This window comes from Garra rufa, chromosome 2, assembly GCF_049309525.1.
Source record: "Garra rufa chromosome 2, GarRuf1.0, whole genome shotgun sequence".
NCBI lineage: Eukaryota > Metazoa > Chordata > Actinopteri > Cypriniformes > Cyprinidae > Garra > Garra rufa.
Genome location: NC_133362.1, coordinates 13,040,540 through 13,059,900, shown reverse-complemented (window position 1 = coordinate 13,059,900; position 19,361 = coordinate 13,040,540). Strand labels below are relative to the sequence as shown.

Genomic DNA, 19,361 nt, shown 5'->3' with positions numbered 1-19,361 from the left:
ATAAGCTTTCCATTGATGTATAATTTGTTAGGATATGACATATTTGGCCAAGATGCAACTATTTGAAAATCTGGAATCTGATGGTGCACAAAAATCTAAAAACGGAGAAAATCTGCTTTAAAGTTGTCCAAATGAAGTTCTTAGCAATGCATATTACTAATCAAAAATTAAGTTTTGATATATGTATGGTAGAAAATGTACAAAATATCTTTATGGAACATGATCTTTACTTAATACCTAATGATTTTTGGCATAAAAGAAAAATCGATAAGTTTAACCCATACAATGTATTTTTAGCTATTGCTACAAATATACCCTTGCTACTTAAGACTGGTTTTGTGGTCCAGGGAAAGTCCTGCATACATCACCAGAGAGAAATCTGTTGTATTTACTGGAAAGTCCATTTTGAATAAACATTACAAGGTCATAACATTTAAAAAAAAAAATTGCATGGCTGATTTGATCACAATTACATCTATAACATCCATTTAAAAATATATAAATGGTGAATTTTTAATTTCACGCCAACTAAGTATTTTTAAACATTTTAAAACAGGACGTGCTGTTATCAGATGTAGCTAATCTAAAGGTATACTATATGTATAAGTCTAAATGCCAATTGCCTAAAATATCATTTAAGTAACCTTGGTCAAAAAAGGTGGGAACCCTGATTAAAGATAGTAAGAGCAGTGCAAAGAGCAGTTACATGGTGGTGCACATCCTGTAATTGGACGGCATGAGTGTGTCTGTAACACCTCTAGTGATCAGCTGATGTTTGAGACAGAACTGGGACTCTGTAGAGCATGTGAGGAAGCCCAGATCAGCCTGTGGTGTTGTTTTTGGTGTGATGTAAGCTGTGTGGAGAGTGTTTGAATGTGAGCGGTGGGGGTGGCATGAGCTGGCAGATCCCCGCAGACAATAGGCCAGTAATGAGGGGTTGCTTATCCGCGAAGCACAATGCCAGTATCCGCTGGAGGCTGGAGAAGGCATTTGCTTCTTGATCTCAGATAATTTTCGCAGTTTTCTTTCATTGCTTTTTCCCTTTTCACTTTTACAGAGATTGGCATTGAATTGGTCATTTGCTCTGTCTTGTTTAAACAGGTTGGCACTTAGATTTGTTGGCATAAGGAGCAGCTGCTGGCAAGAGGAATCGCGTGTGCTGTAGTGCCAGCCTTGATCTGATTTTGGTGATTCAGCTATCTGATAAACATTCCCTGTTTTAGACCCCGTTTAGGTCATTGCATCTCCATTTGTGGTTTTGGTATGTATTTATGTTGTGCGGTGTCATTATTTTAAATGAATAGTGCTTTGCCTTATAAGGTTAGTTCAGCCAAAAAGACAAATTCTGTCATTGTCAGGGAATGTTTTGTAGATGCTCTGTTCCATGCGATGAAAGTGAATGTGGTATATAAGTTTTCGAACCCAAAAAAAATGACAACAAAACACCATAAAACGATTATAAAAGTAGTTCATACAAATGTTATACTGTTTTAAAAGTTAAAGCCAAACGGGCCAGAATATAGGGCTGTAAATTTCTACGTTTGTGTTCCACAAAAGAAATGTGACCAACAATATAAGATAATATTGTTTAAAAAAATCCTGATTAAACAGAACTAGCAGATTTAGATTTTTAACTTTTATTACAGTGAACTCGGATGTCATGTTGGAAGGCTTTTTCCATACCACGTATGTATACTTGTAGCAATATATAATAATTTTAGTAAAAAATAATCTTGCATACTGTATAGAAAACATAAGAAGGACCAAACACCTCACCAACCAAACTGCTTGAATGAGTCCAGAGTCTGTCATAAGCTTGGCTGATGTGTTGAGCAGAGAAATGGTCCGGACTTGCTCACAGAGCTGCGGTTAAAGTATTTGGGCCGCCGTCCTGACCAACACTTCACAATCCGTCAGCTTCCTTACCTCCCACGATTCAAGCCACAACTGGAGTCGTGTCTCTTTCTGGCGCTAATGATCACGACTGTATCTTCGTAGTATATAATAAAACCTTTTATTCCTTATCTACAATATAAAAGATACAAATAAAAAAACAGTTGACACTATGTTTAAGTGGAATCTGGCCATTGAAATCAAATATGTGCTCACTTTTTAAAGCTCTTGTTCACAATTTTCTTGTTCTCACATTGATTGAAAGGGTTGTCAGTGTCTTTCCGAAAAGTCTCATAGCTTGTGCTCTGAATGAGGGAACCAGGAAAGTTTCACTAAAATATGTATGAGCATCATAACTGTGCTGATTGCTGCATAAACAATAAATGTTATGTAGAGATACAGTTGCCAACAAAACGTAGCTGTACTTGATGATGAATTAAGTCCTAAGCAGTCTCCAAAAGCCATTTCTTGAGTAATGAGATACATCTGTACTAACTGCTGGAATTAGGCATGGATGCGGTCTCTGAAAGAGTTATTGGAAGATGCAGGGCCCGCTGTAGACAGAATAGTCATTGGTCACTGGAAGACTGTGTGATAGGTGGGGCACTGGTGAGACTTCATGTATTTAATGGCAAACTTGAGTTCCTTGCTCTTTTTGTCCCATTTGTGGATGGACATGAGCAGTAACTGTTGGTCTACTTTGCGGCCCATGATGAGGAAGTTGCTCCCGAGATTGTCCAGTTGTGAGCAAGGACAGTTTGCTCCGTTCTTGATGTATAGCGTGAGCTTCTTTAGGTCTTTCTTCCTCAGTATTCCCATCTTCAGAATCTTTTTCTTCTTTTGTGCTGCGATGAGCTTGCGGTCACCTTTTTCCTTTTTCACCTCTTTAATCTTCATCTTGAGTGCTGTAGATAAAATACAGAAGTAAAGAGACTTAGAGAAGGGAAAAACATATTTGCATGTTCCTGGTTCTCTGCTGTCAGTTAATGGTTAACTGATATTTATGCAAAAGTTTTTGGTCCTTGAATCTGGTTGGCTGAGAGGAGTGCGATATTCTAGTGATAACAGAGCTGCAACCTTTTCACCATTTGTATCACTCTGCTTGCTGTATTTGTATAATTTAATAATAGCTGTTTGGGAATGTTGTTTTAAAAGTGCACTTGTTTAGACTTCAAATATGCAGCTTATTAATAAAGATAATGCCTCTTTGAAAATTTGCTTCAACATTTTTTGAGAAAAGAACGTTCGTAAGAACGTTCAGTGCTCATGAACCCGCCAAGAGCAGCCTTATCTCAGCCAGAACTTCTGGAATTTGCAGCTGGCTCTGATGCCTCTATAGTGGTTAAACATGAGCTATAAATCGTTTTTGGTAAATCTAACGTGCAATCTTTGGTCTCATTAATCTATTATTTGTTCCAGAGTAACTAGTTTTGGCTGGGGGCAAAATCTCATGACGTTATATTTTATGTAAATTTAAGGCTGTATATCAGAGCGCTGCCTTTTGTACTTTTGACTGAATTGCCTAACAACTTTTATGATGGCTGTTGTTGTTTTTTTAAATATTATTATTCAATAAATAATATTTTATATAAATAATAATCACAAAATTCACGGTTCGGTTCGATATGACACAGTGGTGTGGTTCGGTACGTTTTCGGTACGGTACAGCAAAAAGAATGTCATTTATCACGTGAGTTGAGCTGACAAGGGAGGTGAGAAAGACAAGAAGTGGGCGAAAGATTTTTATGTTTCGAGAAAATGAGAAAGGCCTTTGGAAGGCCTTTTGACTTTTGCCGTTTATCTAATATGATTTAGGAACCTTTTTTTAAACATTTGTTTCTTATTTATTTGGTTCCACCGTGTTGGCTGTTTTTTAGTGTTTTATATTTAAACTTTGTAAGTTATTTGTTATTTAATATGAGGCCTATAGCATGGTGTATTTGTATTTGTTTTGTTAATAAATGAAACATTCCATGTTTAATATAAGTGAGTTTGTCGTACTGTTTGGTTGTTGTCAATTCAATCAATTATTACTTGTCTGAATCAGTTAATCGTTATTTAAAAGCAAATAAAAATGCGGAAAAGAGGGAAAACTCTAAAAACTACCTCATCGTCATAACCCTACTGGAGTACGGTGTTTTTATTTTGCCTGTTACGTCGTTTGGGCTGCATTGTTGAGCATGATGGCACTGAGAACATTATATTTCACACATTTTAATCTCTTTGATTTTCCAAATGTAATAAGATTAGTCCAACAAATCATTCGGTTTGTAATGCGTACCGAACCGAAAGCCTCGTACTAAATGGTTCAATATGAATATGTGTATCCTTACACCCCTAGTATTTAGTATTGGAAAATGGTGTGTGTGTGTGTGTGTTCATGATGGTGATTAGTTTCATTGTTTCGCCATTAGATGGCGACAAGAGACTTTTTTATAAGTGGGTCAACAGTAAAGACTTTTATTTTGAAAGACACTGAAATGGGGTTGTAAACAAGCGAGGTATTTTTTTTTCAACAACAGCTTGTAAGATGCAGCCAACAAATGCTCTAAGCAGCGCTGTCATCAGAAATCACTCTAAACAGATGAAAGTATATTACAACAAAGATATCGCTTTCCTCAGCAGACATTCAAACTAATGTTTTATTGTGAATATAAGATTGAGCTGAAGAATGAATGCTGTATCAGATGCAGGTAATCACACTTGCTCAGTCAGTCTGTCTCTGATAATACTCTACGTAATACAGTGAGCTTTTAATACAGAAATGCAATAAGCTTCCAATGCAGCAGTGTTTCTTCATAACTAGTTTTAAAGTGACGCTTTCAAAGTAGTAACAGAGGCTTAGGCTCAGCTGTTAAACTGTTAAACTGAGATTTGAATCCGTGGCGGAATGAGTTTGTGCAAAAGAGTAGACACTCTGTTGTTGTTTCTTGTGTATTTACACACTCAAATACTCATAACCATGCGATATGGCTGTATATCAGCACATTTTACAATTTTATGGCCTAATAAATGATTAGCTTTTCATAATTTGTGAACCCCCTGCAGTAAACCCCAGTTTGGGAAACCTAAAATCAAATGTTTGCCATTATTTACTTTTGTCAGATTCTTCAAAAACGACTTATTTTGTGTTCCACAGAAAAACCAACAGCTTATGGGTTTGAACATGAGGGTGAGTAAATGATGACAGAATTTCATTTATGAGTGAACTATTCCTTTAAAAACACCAAGGCAAGACAAGAGAGACCTTTTGGGGAAAAAAATGCCCTTTAACTTTATCCATTGGAAAGAATGGGAAATCTTCTCATGGGACCCTTGGTCACACTCTAGTTCTCCCATATATTTCTGCTGTCTCAAGCAACAAGACCTTTCACGACAAGCACACAGGAAGAACCGAGGCTATCCAGAATGCTGGAATAGTTTACACCTCCCCGGAGAAGCATCATTTAAACATGGACAGCGCTAATTGCACTCACCCGGGAGAGGACAGAGAGTAGAACGGAAAGTTTTAAAGACAGATGTGAAACCCCTTCAGTAGCTAAGCACATAAGCCACCAAAATGTCCTTAATTTTTTTCCCTTAATTTTCCTAATTATTATTATTCTTATTTGTTTTAGTGTTTAAAAAATTGTAATTTGAAAAGCTTCTTTTTGAAAATTTCAACAAGTCTTGTTTATCCTGAAACCCCATTACAGATAAATTAATACAAATTATTAAATAGTTTTAGAATGTCATTTTTCAACATTGCGACTGAATGTACCTGTGTGTTATTTAATAAAAATGCAATTTAACTAATTAATAAAGCTGCTTTGACATTTAATCATTTAGAAACCATCTTAATGTCTAATGAAGCAGCTCTCAGTTTTCTTGTTTTTTTTTCTATGTTGCATTTGACATGAAAGTGGGAAAGTAAAACCTGTAATTGAGGCTGTGGAACAGAAGTCATGCTGAGAGCACATTAATCAATGACAACAGCATTTGTCCTGAAACATCTAGAGAATTTAAAAGCATTATCAGGGTAAGCTTTGCTCTTTTGTCTACTATTATAAACATTCACGCATCTCTGGAAGTGCTTGAATGTATGTTTAAATGGTCTCACTGATAGCAGTTTCACTTTATCTGCATGGGAATGTTTGGTGTTGGCATAAATGTTATTTTAAATCTTATAAGACTTCTTGAGAAGAAAATGTGAGTACATTATGCCACAATTTTTGGACCTTTTTAATGCATTGTGGTTGCTAACATATTGAGGGTGGATGCTTAGTGCTGCCAAGTCTCTAATTTCTTGTGCTTAAAGAAAGTTCTCTCCTCCTTTAGTGTAAGTCTATAAGAAGTATAAGAAGATCACTTGTTGCTTAGAAAGAGGTACCGTTGCTGTGTCGGTACAGTCAAACAAACAAAAAAGGTTTGAAGTCTCCCAGAGCCACAGTGTTTATTTACGCTTTTTAGGAAAATCGGGATTCAAATGACATGTTTATAGCTGTCTCTCTTTATATAGCAGATGGATTTAATGTATTTTAAAAAGATTTCACTATGAAAAGGCACACATTAACGTTAAGTCACAGCTAAGTAGAATATGTAACTCACAAAACCACAAAACAACTCTAACTGCTAACTGTAGTTCAGCTGGACATGGGGTTTTTCTCTCTGATTCAGGTGATCGCTCATGACCCATAATGCTTGTGGGGAGCAAGCACGCCTGGGCAATATCGTGGTGACAAGCTGAAACCACAAGAGCTGCTTTAAATTGCTGGCAGTAGGTCTGACAGCAGATGAAGGAAGGCAAGCAGGAAAAGTGTCACCTTGAGCATGTGCAGCCTTCTTTCAGTAATTCGGAAACCTTGCGTATGTCCAAAGCCAGAGGCAAAGCAATAGACTTGAGTAGGCCTTTGGGGGTGAGGGGTTATCAATAGAGACTGATGAAATACATTTAGAGTTGAAAATATTCTGTACTGGCAGGTAACATCAGAACTGAGAACCTGAATTATTAAGCAAATACTATTTTCAGACTAAACTGGATTAAAATTTAACTCAGCCTGTGGAAACTATTAAAACGGTAGACATAAACACTGAAGTCACTCTAGACAATTTAATAGCATTTATAATGTTAGCAATTATATATACTGTATATACAATTAGCTGATTCACAGTAATGCTCTAATTAATTCTGGATTTTGTTCAACTCAATGGCCTGTGATGAATCTTTAAAGAAAAGAGCCTCTATTGCTGTGCTCTACCCGTATTAGGCAACCTTTATATAACGTGATTAAAATTAATTCATCTTTAAGGTCAAAATCACCATTAGAGAGGAAAATAAAACCCATGAGGTCACTTTTTTTCTTTAAGTCTTCCTGTAAAATGGTGCTTGTAAATATTAGTTTTTTTTAGAGTGGTTGCCCACAGTAATGCTGCAAATGTGAAAGAAGCTTTTTACAATAAATAAAAATAGAATTATTGTCTTTTTTCTTTTTTTCCAAAGTAATGATTTAAATTGGACCACATTGTATTTTACTGTATGGAGAAAAAAAAACATTTTTTATTTTTCAAAATATATATGTGTCCAGAAAAGAAAAGAAAAAGCTATAGATAGTAATTTTTATTTTTAATTTTTTGGTTAAACTGTACTGTACCTTTTACAATGAGATTCTCTGTTCTGTCCTAAAAGTAGATCGCCAACTTTTAAAATTCAGTCATTAGTCATTGTACTTAACTGTAATCACTGAAAATGCTAAATGAATTGTAAATATTTTCACATTTTTAATTTGTTATTTGAGGACTTCTGCGACGTAAAAGGCTCTCGCTAAAAAAGCAGAATGACAAATCGCATATAAACAAAACTGAGCCATTTAAAACCTCAAAAGCAAACTTAAAAACAATGAATTGCCTTAGCGATATATCAAATATTAAAATCAGCTGTGTTTAGAGCCAGTGAATACACTCTAATGGAGAGTTTTCTCAGCACATGCACAAACTTTAAATTATTTGATAAGTGTGCTGCTGTCCAGTGTGTGTTGATACACTAATTACTGCTACATTGTTAAAACGGGCCATAACATTGAGTGAAACTAATAGAGTGCACTCTTAAACTTACAATCATAATAAATTGTACAGCACTAGTCAACAAACAACTAGTGACGTAAGCAAGCACGGACTGGGAAGAAATGAATCAAGCAGTAATACCCTGCCATACATTATGCTTTCAGTATGTGGAGTATTAGATCTCAAGAGTCAGAAATAGTGGATTTTTTTTAAACATAACTCTTTTTTTATGTCTGGACTTTAATGTCTAAAATCTACAACATACAACACTCGGGCTACTACTAACAATATTTTCTAGTGTCATCTGTCATAGTTATTAAGGAAAATACATGCAAATCCAAGAGCAACAGGCCTCACAGCCAAAGATAAGTCGTATGTGTGGCTCTACTGTGCTGTAATCCTCTGTGCTCTATAGGGAAGGCTTTCAGATGACTTTTAACCTTGAAACTCTTTTATTCAATGCCAGAGACTCATTCTAGAGATTCACCTTTGACAGATCAATGGAACTCCTGTCAGAATACATCACTTTAAACGAACCGTAAAGAATCCAAAACTATTACAACAGGAATCCTCCGACACGGTCAAGTCTGAATGAACAATATAATGGTGTTTATGGGAAGACTAGTTTTAAAAAGTAAAAAAACAACTTGCACACTTAGATATAAGTGTTTTGTTAGGTCAAAATAAGCTTCAAATGGTATAAAAACATGATCTGGGGGAGTAATCAGCTTGGTGAAATTTAAAGTAAAACTGGCTGGTTATGTTCATCTGTGATTGGTTCATGCGATAAATCCCGCCTTTTGTGTTCATGCATGTTCCACATTCACGAATCAGTCTGAATGAACAATACAAAGCCACTAGAAGGCGAGCCTGCAACCATGGTATCTATAAACGGTGACCAAGTGTCGTACAACTGTGACTGAAATTCAATGACGTCAAGGCTGTAATGTGATTGGTTATTAAGGGACACGTGATCCAAGTTAGCCATTACGCTTTCTCCAATAGTAACCCTTTCATCTCCCTATAGTAAGACAATCTCTGGAACAATATTATGGCAATAATGGGAAGACTCATTTAAAAATGATAGTAAACAACTCACATAATGAGATATATATAACCACTTTGTTACATTAAAATAAGACTTAAAACGGCATGAAAACATGATCTGTGGGAGTTTTAGTGAGTAATCAGCTTGGTGAAATTTAAAGTAAATCTCCATGTCTGTGAGCAATATTTATCAAGCTATGATGACTGATGATTCAAAAAATTCAAAAATAGTTAAAAGAGAGGGGTGAAAGGAGGCAATCCATCGTGATTTGATTGGATATGACTGGTTATGTTCATCTGTGATTGGTTTATGTGGTAAATCCCGCCTCTTATGTTCATGTATGTTCATGCACATGCACGAATCAGTCTAAATGAACAATACAAAGCCACTAGAAGGCAAGCCTGCAATTATTAGGTGAAAAAGCGTAACGGATAGTGCTAACGCTTCCAGTTTGGCAGTATGTGGGAAAGGAGACCATTTTTTTGAATGCATGTCAATGGAGGAGAGGCTTCACTATGCTAAATAAACAGCATTTTAGAGGAAACAGCTTATCATTTAATGAATTAACAGCCTATCTGCTAATCTTCAACATGTTTTACACCAAAAAAACTTTTGGATTGAACTATTTTTAGAGTTTTACTACAAAAAAATGCTGTTTGTTTCAAGAGAAGTCACTGACTTTTTGTGACAGGTTGAATTCAGCTTACTGCATTTCTCATTCATTCCTATGGTATCCGTAAACGGCGAATGAGTGTCGTTCAACTGTGACTGAATTTCAATGACGTCAAGGCTGTAATGTGATTGGTTATTAAGGGACACGTGATCCAAGTTAGCCGTTACGCTTTCTCCAATAGTAAGTAATACAATATGGAATACATTTATGGAATAAATGGAAGTAAACAACTCACATACTGAGATATAAACATTTTGTTACATCAAAATAAGACCTAAAATGGTATGAAAATATGATTTGTGTGAGTTTTTTGTGATTAATCAGCTTGGTGAAATTTAAAGTAAATCTCCATGTCTGTGAGCAATATATATCGAGCTATGATGACTGATGATCCAAAAAATTCAAAAATAGTTAACTATTTAAAACTATTAAAAGAATAGCTGAACATGTTGTTTAAATTTTTGGAATAAATGTAAAATACAATATTGATTACACTGAAAAAAAATCATTTTTTGATAGTGTAAGTAATGTTTAATTTATCAATAAAATGTGACTGGGACATGAATTTAATTTCATTTAACTAAAAAAAAAAAAAAACTTTGAGGACTTCGCTTCCTCATTTCAGAACATCACCACACACCACTTTTTAATAATAAAAATCATATTATTGCATAGTAATGTTAATGCAATGAATAGCAGAGCAACCTCAAAATTGTATCTGTTTTTTCTCATGAGGTCATTTTTTATGCCCACCCTAAATATTAATGTGGCCATTTTCCCATGCAAGCAAACCGCAGCCTTTCTCATTAATTTTTTCGTCACATATTTTTATGTCATTATAAAGAGATCGTTCCTCTAGAGACAAGTTATTGAAGTTGTCAAATTTAATGTCTCAATAAAAGTTAATATCTTACCAAAATCACTGGCGCAGTAGTGCTCCATTATGGTGTCGGCTTTCAATTCGTTGTCACAGGGTGGACACACTTTTGAAACTGTAGGGTACAAAGAGTGAAAGTCAGTGTCTAGAACATTTAGCCAAAATCAAAAGGAATATCATGTACCTGTAATATGACTAATTCAACCTTACTAGAAATATTTTTGCCTTACGAACAGATAGTCCCACCCTAAACTCGTTGTTTTGGCTGAGCCAATGTTTGTCAAACTGGTTGGGATGATCAAACACATAAAGCAAGTTTTGTTTGCTCCTGTTTACAGTGTACAGGTATAATTTAAAGGTTATGAATACATTCATTATTATTTTATTTCTTTACTGGTGGACTAAACTGTTATGTGAGGTCAGTCGCAATGATACATGAGCTTAGTGAAAGATGTACTCAGTGAAGCCTATCTTCGGTTAACCGCAGGAGACACAAACAAACAAACAAAGGGTGAAATGTTTCATATTTACCAAAATGATGTGATTATGTTAATTCTAACAGCTCTAATGGGGGTTTGGTTTCGTGCAGTGAGTAGAAGTCGGTTTCATTGCAGTGCAGGACTCATGCGGGGGCAGCAGGCCAGTGCTAATAGAGCTTAATCCACAGCGTTTGAAGCCATGAGAGGGAGAGGTTTGGCAGCTGCTAGTTTTATTTCCTCACTGAGGAAGGGAAGTTATAAAACAAGATTAAGACATTCAGTGGTTCATCTCTGCGAAATCGCATCCCTACAGATCTGTAGTGTCCCTATTGTACAGTGTGTGTAGGTAGGACTGCATATCACTGGACCTGAGAAAATATTTTTGGCCTCTCCATGTCTCAGGATGTTATAGAAGCCTGAGTATTTCACACTCATTGCAGACGTACGAAGACGAATGCAGGGCTAAACTTTTAATAGGTCGCTGTGAAAACATACTTCTCAGCAGTTTGACAGTGAAAATGTTCACTGGAACATGCAAACAGCTGTACGTGACCTTCCTGGAGCTGATAGTTATTTGCTGATCTTATTTTTAACTGTAGAGACGTCACACACAGCGAAGCTGCAGATGTGTATTGTGCCACCTACTGGGATATCAGCTTTCTGTTGGACTGTAAACATTATCAGATATGGGCACATTTTGAGTGCTGAAAAATAAAAAATACTGATAAGTGTTTTAAGCACAACCCTCACTGAATTGGCGTAACAACCACATAATGGCCATGAAGATATTTAGTAAATTTCATTTTTGATTAAATTTTTGATTGATTATCCTAACCATACATCAGTGGAAAGCCTAATTATTCAGCTTTCAGATTATGTATAAATATCAATTTAAAAAAATGGACCCTTTATGACTGGTTTTGTGGCCCAGGGTCACATATTAAGAAAATTAAACTTAACTTTTATCTATACATCATTTTTTACATTTACAGTATATTTTTAGATGTTACGATATTTTTAATGGAAAACCAGTCAAATTTCGAGGTCAATGAGATTTTATTTTATTTATTTATTTATTTTTTATTTTTTTCTAATCACTAATAACTAAATTATTAATAACTAAATGCTTCAATTCAGCAAGTATCTATTAAATGTACAAAAAATATATATTTCAAATAAATGCTGTTCTTTTTTATTTTTTATTCATCCTAAGATTTCTAAAAATAAAAAATATATAGGTATATATTTTATTTATTTTTAGTTATTTAAATTAAATTGTAAAAATATTTAATATTTCACAGTCTAGCAATTTTTTCTGTATTTTTGATCAAATATTACCTCTATCTCTTCTTTGACTACTGTTAACAGTTCTTTAGATAGCGGTTTTTGTTCAAATTATTTTATTTAATTTTATTTCTAATAACTAATAACTAAATTATTAATAACTAAATGCTTTAATTCAGCAAGTATGTATTAAATGTACAATAAATGCTGTTTTTTTTTATATTTTATTCATCCTAAGAATTCTAAAAATAAAAAAATAAAAAATATGTATGTATTTTAGTTATTTTTAGTTATTTAAATTAAATTGTAAAAATATTTAATATTTCACAGTATAGCTATTTTTTCTGTATTTTTGATCAAATGTATTATTTAATTCGATTTTTGAGAAATATGACCTCTATCTCTTCTTTGACTACTGTTAACAGTTCTTTTGATAGCGGTTTTTGTTTTCTACTGGATTTAATTATTTTTGTCATTTTTGCAAGCAAAGTACCGGGTGTATTTTCCAGTTTTGAAAGCTTCCAGGCTTTTATCACATCATCGATCCGCTTAACTGAGTAATCAGAAAAAATGCAGGATGTGGCTTGCAAAGATTTGGAAAAGTCATTCATTTGTTCAGCTAAAAATACAGAAAGCTCTATTCAATCTCTGTGTGGTGGTCTGACAAAACAAAGCATGACCAGATTGGCTGAAGCTTGAAATTCCCCAATGACATCAACCGCACATTGACGTGTGTTAGATCTGATCTCTGAGGTGGCGAATATGATTTTGTCATTTACTCAGCACAGGTCCTCCCTCGAGCTCACTAAACAAAAGCATCTGGTAACAAGAACTTACATGGCTCGTCTCCAGACTCCCCCTTCCAGTTTAAAAACCAAGGGTCAGAGTTTATCACCCCAGCCTCGAGCACAGCCATAGCGGTAGATAATGAGGAGAGAGGTCAGAGTTCGCCAGGCTTCAGTGCACAGGTCGTGGGGAGTTGAACCCCTCTGTAAGTTTTAACCATCAATTGGTCCCTGAACAGAAATTCCCATACATTCAATATACAGCGAGTCAAAGACGTGACGTGTGCGGTGCCTTGCGCACACTGAGCGTGTTATGGAGGAAACTTAGTTTCAAACTCGCAGGCTGTAGCAAACTGCATACTTGAAGCTAAAATGTCTTATTTACACTGCTGAGCGATTTATTCTGTTTTGCAGGGTGGCTCGCTGGCAGGTTGCCCGGTGGAAACGGAGCCAAAGCATGTGTCAGGAGAGGGGTAATTCTGAGTGATATCAGAGCAGTACTGACTTTTTTTGTAATCTATTCCGTAAATTTCCTGTTGAATTCCTTGTCATGTTCATTGAAACATGTGTAAGGACTCAACAGAACTGCTTCTGAAAGAAAACTTCTTAATCAGCATGAGTGCTTTAGTGACATGCGTAACAGCTCAGTCCTGAACTGGTTTCTGCTATGTAAAACCATGTTTTTAGGTAACCTAAAAATGTGGAAACATCTGTTTTTATTTTATTTATTTTTTTAGACTAAAAAAAGTTTAACCTAAATGTTATATATCCTACTCTGCTGATTTGATTGATTCAGGTATATTAAATGTTATTTGAGGGCAGATTTTGGGGGGCATTTATTTATTTAAATATAGTTTTTTTAATTAGTGATTAGTGATAGACTTTTGTGGTCACTTGTTAAAGTATTCTGAGATATAAAGTTTATATCTCGCAAATCTGAGAATATATCAGTATTTTTTCCCCTCAAAATTGGAATTTATACCTAGCAATTGCGAGTTTATATCTCTAATTCTGAGGAAAAAAAATCAGAATTGCATGAAAGACATAAACTAGCAATTCTGAGATATAAAGTTTATATCTCACAATTCTGAGAACATATCAGTCTTTTTCCCCTCAAAAGTGAACTTTATAACTCATAATTGCGAGTTTATATCTCTAATTCTGAGAGAAAAAGTGCAGAATTGTGTGAAAAAGACATAAACTCGCCATTCTGAGATATAAAGTTTATATCTCACAATTTTGAGAACATATCAGTATTTTTCCCCTCAAAATTAGATCTCATACCTCGCAATTGCGAGTTTATATCTCGAATTCTGAGAAAAAAAAACTCAGAATTGCGTAAAAAAAGACATAAACTAGCAATTCTGAGATATAAAGTTTATATCTCGCAATTCTGAGAACATATCAGTCTTTTTTTCCCCTCAAAAGTGGACTTTATAACTCATAATTGCAAGTTTATATCTCTAATTCTGAGAGAAAAAAGTGCAGAATTGTGTGAAAAAGACATAAACTCGCCATTCTGAGATATAAAGTTTATATCTCACAATTCTGAGAACTTGTCAGTATTTTTTCCCTCAAAATTGGACTTTATAACTTACAATTGTGAGTTTATACTTTTAATTCTAAGAAAAAAAACACAGAATTATGTAAAAAAGACATAAACTCACCATTCTGAGATATAAAGTTTATATCTCACAATTCTGAGAATTTGTCAGTATTTTTTTCCTCAAAATTTGACTTTTTAACTTACAATTGCGATTATATACCTTTAATTCTAAGAAAAAAATGCAGAATTATGTAAAAAAGACAAACTCGCAATTTTGAGATTCGAAGTTTATATCTCGCAATTCTGAGAACATATAATTTTTTTCCCGTCGAAATTAGACTTTATACCTCACAATTGAAAATTTTTATCTCCAGCTCTGAGAAAAAAACTCCGAATTGTGTGAAAAAGACATAAACTCGCAATTCTGAGATATAAAGTTTTTCCCCTCAAAAGTGGACTTTATAACTCACAATTGCGAGTTTATATCTCAAATTCTGAGAAAAAAAAACTTAGAATTGTATAAAAAAAAGACATAAACTAGCAATTCTTCAGTATGAAGTTTATATCTCGCAATTCTGAGAACATGTAAGTCTTTTTTTCCCTGAAAATTGGACTTTATACCACACAATTGTGAGTTTATATCTCTAATTGTGAGCAAAAAAGTCAGACCTGTGAGATACAAACTCCAATTTATACGAAAAAAATCTGATTTGCACATTTTATTCGCAGTTCTAACTTCATTTCTCAGAATTGCAAGTTCATATCTCGCAATTCTTACTTTTTAACTCACAACTGAGAGTTCATATCGCACAATTCTGAGGAAAAAAAGTCCAAATAACCTTTTCCCATTTTTATTCAGTGGCGAAAACAGGCTTTAGCAGCAAGGGTGTTTTTCATAAATTATTGGTTAGAAGAATGGTTTAATATTTACACTACCTTTTAAATTTCTGCTGTTACAAAATTGTGCTAAATTAGGCCAGAAAAAAGCCTGTAATGGCTGATTTAATGGCTGGTTTTGTTGTGACTACATACTCCATATTTTGACAACATGTTGTCAGAAAAGATCAACTGAACGCAGTGTCTTTTTTTCCTGGGCAATAATGCTGGAAATGTTAGTCACAGTTTTTGTAGCCATGACTTTAAAGTATGTTGCTATAATATACCCACACTGATACATTTTTACAAGAGTAAATATTGTGACAACCAGCCGTGGTCTTCCTTATTACTGAAAAGAACTTGACTAAAACTATAAGCAATGAAATCCGTCACTAACTACTTCTCACAGTTTGTCATCATGGATATAGGAGTCCATTGCAAGTCCGCAGAGTTTCCTCAGAGAGACTTTCTACATGTGTTTCCGTGTCCAGACGATTTCTGCATCGCTGACTTTCTGTATCACAGTTTATGAGGGAAATGTTCTATTTAAACTATGCACAGGTCATGATTTTATGGCTCATTTGGACCCTTGAAGTTATGAGCAGCAACACTTTGGGCATAAAACATTAATCAGGATGAAAAACGGCTGTGATTTATGTCTGTTTAAATGTGTGGTGAACGGAGACAGAGACAGGTTTACATGTCTCTTTGAGTCGCCCCTCAGGCAGCAGCACCTCTGCAAACAATGGAATACACATTCACTCTAAAATGAGCCGCTAAGTTTGTTTTATCTTGTACTTACTACGTCTGGCCGAATTAATTAATGTAATCCCTTCTGAGGAATCCTTCGGAGCGGCAAAAATAATGATTTTCAAACAGGTTTCCACAGACGCTGTTATTGGTGAGCTAACAAATAGCCCCGCCCCAAACTCACACCATTGGTTGAATTAACGTCACTACAAGTAGTTGTCTCTGCATATTAAACTCCACTAGAATAAAAAAAGTAACATTTTCCACAAAAACTGACATGCTTCAAGCATGAAATATGTCTCTTTTTATGGTTAAAATATTTTCATATTTTCCCAAGAGCCAGTGGGATTGTTTTCGTTTTGCTGTTTGTCTGTTAAAAAAGTCTTCTATTTGTAGAATGAACAATATTGTTTAACTGTCCAATGTGATTTACTGGAATGTATCATTTACTGTCAGTCTCTAGAAACAGCCCATGATGCACGTCTGTGGCTCTGGCTGTGAACGGGCCCCATCCCAGGATTTCATCTCAAACCACAGGGGAAAAAACAGCTCTTCACGTCCCTGGTCCGCCGCTCGTGTGTGCAGGAGCTGACGGCTGCAGGCCGGAGCGACTGGCCGTGTCAAACGAGGGTTTGTGCTGTCGTGTTATCTCTAGAGTCCTGTTTCACGTCGATGTGCACACTCACCAAAACACACAGCGCTGGAAACGCTTGGCCGCGAGCTACTTTCCCATCCAGCTGCGATGTGGAAAGCACATTTGACTTAGTTCTGCTAGTTTTCAAGCTTTCAGTATCATGTCATTTCAGAACGGCTACGGTTTGTAATTGATATTGTCTCAAAGGTCCTACTCTTTCTGTGCTTGCTCTTGAGTTTGCTGCAATTTTAAGGAGCTTATTTTTCTAACAGAAGCCAAGCTACTTAACTTGGAAGTATGAAAACAGTTTTGTAGAGTCACATTTTTTTAAAAGCCTTTTTTTGAGAACATTGTAATTCATCAAATCTTAGTAGTGAAAAGAGAAGTTGTGTGCGTGTTTAAACACACACTTAAATAGAGACATACCATAGGCTTATATAATAAATATATATATAATATATATAATATAAAGCTAAATATGAATGCAAACTAACCCAAACCCATCATTTACGTCTTAATTATTTTGCATTTTAAGAATAAACTTTTTTTTTGAATTAGTTTTTCATTTATTTATAATTTATTTATTTTTTTAGTTTTATTTTAAGTTTCATTAGATGCGATTTGGCAATAGTGCAACTATTATGTTTATATATATATATATATATATATATATATACCTCATGCAGTATGATGCATTCATATTTTTTTTTGTATTGGGATGTGTAATTTTTTTGCATCACTTGTTGCATTTTGTTGCATTAAACTTTACAAATGTTTCAGAAAATAAACCCTTTTTTATTTATTCATTTTTTTCCCATTGTCCTGTGAATATGGTTCAACACCATCCTCAAACATTTCTTGAGCACTAACTACACTCCTGTTTCTCAGATCTTGTCCTTCCTCTGTCTGTTACAATAGTCCTTCTCATCTCAGTGAGACAAAGTAATGTACAACTTTTCAGACTAATTAGTGATCCAAAGAGTTTGGCTGCCTGGCTAATTGGAAACCTAAATGCACGATTAAACAAAGAGAGAGAGGCAGGGCGCAGCAGGAACGCTCCTCTCCACATTCCACATGAGATGTTTGCTTTAGATAGTGAAAGTTTTTTGTCCTTCCAAGAGCTTTCCTTAATTTTACTTTCTCAAGAGCCTCGGGCAAAACAAAGCAAGAGGAAATCAACCAAAGGCCCTTATTGTATAGCTATATGAGGACTTAATGATCATTATTTTTTTTGCCTTTTAAACACAATTTTGAAATCAACGAGAATAAGGCACTGATGCTTTTTATAGCGCATTAACAATTGAATTAAGAAATTATGCTTAAATATGATGTATATTTCTGTGTTTTATTCAACTGGTACATTTAGTTTTGGATCTGTTAAAATTTGATTTTTAGTTTTTTCCTACTTTTGCAAAATTGCAAGAAATGTCCCGTGTACATGAATTTCTGCTTTTCATTGAATGAACCAGTAACATTTGAATTAATAATACAATGTTTCTTTTAGGTTGTACCTGGAGTCTGAGTGGCGTGACCCGCGGAGAACTGCATTGGAATGCAAAGATCGTTGTCGATGGGAAACTTCTCGCACTGTAGCATCTCTGGCCAGGGAAAGCCGTAGGTCTCCATGACCGGGGCGCAGCTGTCCCGCACCGCTTCGCACAGAGACCGGCAGGGGTAGATAGGCCGGTCCAAGCACACCGGAGCAAAAAGGGAGCAGAGGAACACCTGCGTGTCAGCATGGCATCGCTTTGCCAGAAGGGGCACCCAGCTTCCCGCCTGCTGCTTGACCTCAGGCATGGTCTCGTGGTCCAGTAAGTTTGGCAGGCGCATCTTTTTGTAGCCCACGTTATAGCAGAGCCGCAGGTCGGCTGGAATATCCACACACTGTGGCTGCTTGGCATAAAAGCGGCCGTTGTGGAAATTGTCCGATTGCCAGCTGTAGTAGTCGTACTCCTCTGCCGAAGCGGCAGAGGTGAGCAGAACCAGCGCTAGGGTCACAGCCTGGGTCAGAGACACCTGCCTCTTCTGCTCTGCCATGCTTTAAAAGTCCTGAAGAGGAATTAGAGCAAGTGGATCAAAAAGATGAGTTTTAATCCTTTTTTGTTGTTGTGGTTGTTTAAAAAGAAAAAGCAAATAAAAGTGCAGATTTTCCCTCCTCAAGTCCTTGTCCTGCAGTTTAATGTTAACTCCTGGAGGCAGGCAGTGGTGGCAGATCTCTTCTAGTGGTAGAGCTCTTCTCTAGCTTGTCTCAAGTGCACCTAGTATATAAAAGCCAGTGGACTCAGGGCCCTATGAGCTGACAACCCCTGAGTAAATCTCACCCACCCACCTCCCACTGGTTTCCCCTGTCCACTATAAGCCCCGCCTCTTTCCCGGCCACAGCCAACTGCTGTGCAGTGGGCGGCACCCCCGCAGCCCACCCCCCTCGCAGACACTTCTACAGGCAGACCACGCGCTGTCCTGCAGCACAATGCGTG

General features: G+C 35.8%; 1 protein-coding gene across 1 annotated transcript; it reads right to left on the bottom strand.

The window, feature by feature from the left end:
• Positions 1–1,651: 1,651 nt before the first annotated feature.
• On the bottom strand, positions 1,652–19,137 carry LOC141326166 (secreted frizzled-related protein 5-like). The gene is made up of 3 exons (XM_073834881.1): positions 18,396–19,137; positions 10,568–10,645; positions 1,652–2,798 (listed from the first exon to the last, which is right to left on the bottom strand). The coding sequence occupies exons 1-3, from the start codon at positions 18,919–18,921 to the stop codon at positions 2,470–2,472; spliced, it is 933 nt and encodes a 310-aa protein (XP_073690982.1). The 5' UTR covers positions 18,922–19,137; the 3' UTR covers positions 1,652–2,469.
• Positions 19,138–19,361: the final 224 nt, after the last annotated feature.

Coding starts and splice junctions, on each gene's coding strand:
- LOC141326166 (XM_073834881.1), bottom strand. CDS start 18,921: ATGGCAGAGCAGAAGAGGCAGGTGTCTCTGACCCAGGCTGTGACCCTA. Junction 10,646..18,395: donor TCACGCCACTCAGACTCCAG/GTACAACCTAAA, acceptor TGTACCCTACAG/TTTCAAAAGTGTGTCCACCC. Junction 2,799..10,567: donor CTACTGCGCCAGTGATTTTG/GTAAGATATTAA, acceptor TTTTATCTACAG/CACTCAAGATGAAGATTAAA.